Raw genomic sequence first — 2,569 nt, forward strand, 5'->3', positions numbered from 1 at the left:
GGTTTAAGGTGCCTCCCAATCCCAGCCATTCCCTGATTCTCCAAATCCACCAGGTCTGAGTTCCTGCTGTTGTGTCCCTCAATCCCCTCTATCCCATTCCAACTGCGTTTTTGGGGCTCTGCAGGGATTCTCCTTGTCCTTTGCCTTGGTGCTGCTCTCCATTTCCCTGGAAATCCCCTCGTTTCCACATCCATGGGCACTCTGCAATTCCCTGCCATGGATCACCCTCCAAGGACCCCTCAGGAATTCCTGCCCTGGTCCCAAGGGAGCTGATCCCAGGCTCACCCTCACCTTCCTGCCCAGGGAGTGCTGGGGTTTGGCTCTCGCTCCAGATCCTCTCCAGACATTCTGCTTCTTGCTTCTGGAAGTGGAGGATGATGGAGCAGTCGGGATGAGTCCCTCGCACCTTGGGAGAAGGGGAAAGAGCAGGCAGGAGAATCATGGAACTGTGGAATTGGGTTCATGGAATTGTGGAAATGGAATCATGGAGTTGGCTTGGAAGGGACCACAAAGCCCATCCCATTCCCCCCTGCCAGGGGCACGGACACCTCTCACATTCCCAGCTCTGGGCTTTGCCTGGAAAGGTGATGGAACACCAGGGAGAATGTCCAGATCCCAAAAATGTGAGAGAGGTGGTGGCTCAGTGTGCAGGGATTGGATTATCTGGGAATCCCTGCTTTGGGATTTGCCTCCTTGGCTCTCCTCTGGAGAACTGGGAGACTGAGGCTGAACTGAGAGCAGGCCAGGAACTTTGCCTGTCCATTCCCACACATCTCTGCCCATTCCCAAGCATCCCTGCAGGATCTGGGTTCAGGGCTGTCTGGGACAGGGATCTGGGGCCAAGAGCTGGGCTTGGATTGCTGATTGTTTTAGGTGAGGGGCCAGAGATGTCTGTGGAGAAACAGAGGGATGAGGGTGGATCCATGAACTTCCCAACAGAGGGAAGTGTGGATGTTGGAGCATCCCTTGGCTGAGCCCTGCCCTGCCCTGGCCAGTCCAGGCAGACACTCCTCGGGGTCCCTTCACCTCCCCCAGGAAATTTTGTTTCCTTTTCCTGCTGAACACAAGATTTCAAGGGGATTTCCAGCCTGGAAAAGGCATTTTGGGGATGGCTCTGGGCACAGCACTGAGAAAGCCCAGGAATTCTCCATCCTGCCAGTGATGGATGGGGCAGAGGGGCTTCTCTCACCCCTGTTTAGCTGCAGACCTGCTGGGTTTGATTTGTTATTTATGGCAGCAGGGCCAGGATGGTGGAGCAGGAACAGGAAATGTGCAGAGCTCCCTGCAGGGCAGGGAATTCCTGCTGTGCCTCAGTTTCCCCCCTGGAAGGGGCTTGATGCCATAAGACTTTAACACCCTCCAAGCCTCCAGTGCTCCCACAGCCCAGATTCCCCTTTCCCCTTTCCCCTTCCCCTTCCCCTTTTTCCCCAGAGCAGCCTGACCAGTTCAGGAGTGTTTCACTCACTGGCAGGGACCCCACGTTCCCCCATTCCCGCAGGGATTTGGTGCCAACCATTGCCATGTCCTGGATCACTCACGCTTGTCCTTGTCCCCTGCACCCTGCAGCCATCCCAGCCCTTGTGCCTGTGGATGCTCCCCAGGGAGTTCAGGGCTCCTCCAAGGGGTGTGGGACACTGGGTGATGTGGGATGGAGGATCCATTCCCAAGGGATCACCTCTGGGACCTGAATCCGTGGGACCTCTGTCCTGGGGGTCCCAGCATCACCCTTGTCACCACATTGTCCCCAGGAGCTGTGGGGAAAGTCCCCAAGGGGGACCCGCAGGGATGGGATGGGATGGGATGGGATGGATGGGATGGGATGGGATGGGATCCATGGGATGGGATGGGATGGGATGGGATGGGATGGGATAGGCAGCCCCCACCCTTCACTCCTGGGCTGCATGGGGGGACCGCCAGTGCCCCCCACCCTGTCCCCGCGTTGTCCCCAGGGCCACTCACCTGAAGCGTGGGGAGGAGCAGCAGGAGCAGCAGCGAGCGGGGCCGGGGCAGCTGCCAGGGCCCCCCGATGGCTGCACCCAGTGGGGTCCCGGTTCTGCCCCCGAGGGTTTGGGGGCAGCCCAGCTCCTCCTTCATGATCCGGGGGTGCCCCAGCACCTTCCTGCCCACTGCCCTTCCCAGCCCTGTCCTGCTCCGTGTCCCTCAGGACCCTTCCCTGCCGCGGGTCCCGGTCCCGCCCGTGTCCCCCGCCCGTGTCCCCCCGCTGTGCCCGGCGCGCTGGGCTCTCTCCGCGAGCCTGGATGTCACCGCTGCGGGATCTGGGACCGGGAGGCTCCTCCCTCCGCTCCCCCTGCCCCCGCCGGGCTCGGGGAGGGACCCCCGGGCTGGCAGCGCCCCCCGGCACGCAGCTGGGCTCGGGGGGCACAGCGGGGACACCGAGCCCTTCCCGGCTCCCCGGGTACCCGGGATGGGCTGGGGGAGCGGGATGGGTGCGGGGTCCCGGGATGGGTGCGGGGTCCCGGGATGGGTGCGGAGGGCAGGGATGGGTGCGGGTCCCGGGATGGGTGCGGGGTCCCGGGATGGGTGCGGGGTCCCGGGATGGGTGCGGGGG

At 62.1% G+C, this 2,569-nt stretch overlaps 1 protein-coding gene across 1 annotated transcript in view; it reads right to left on the bottom strand.

Annotated features, from left to right (window-relative positions):
- LOC107215109 (vasoactive intestinal polypeptide receptor 1-like) overlaps window positions 1–2,094 on the bottom strand; it is a 9,731-nt gene extending 7,637 nt beyond the window's left edge. Inside the window, exons 1-2 of the mRNA XM_015651065.3 lie at window positions 1,960–2,094; window positions 292–406 (exon numbers count right to left, since the gene is read on the bottom strand). Of these exons, the coding sequence (XP_015506551.1) occupies window positions 292–406; window positions 1,960–2,094 (250 nt within the window). The remainder of the gene's footprint in view (window positions 1–291; window positions 407–1,959) is intronic.
- Between the last annotated feature and the right edge of the window lie 475 nt (window positions 2,095–2,569).

Source organism: Parus major, chromosome 27 (genome assembly GCF_001522545.3).
Source record: "Parus major isolate Abel chromosome 27, Parus_major1.1, whole genome shotgun sequence".
Classification (NCBI taxonomy): Eukaryota; Metazoa; Chordata; class Aves; order Passeriformes; family Paridae; genus Parus; species Parus major.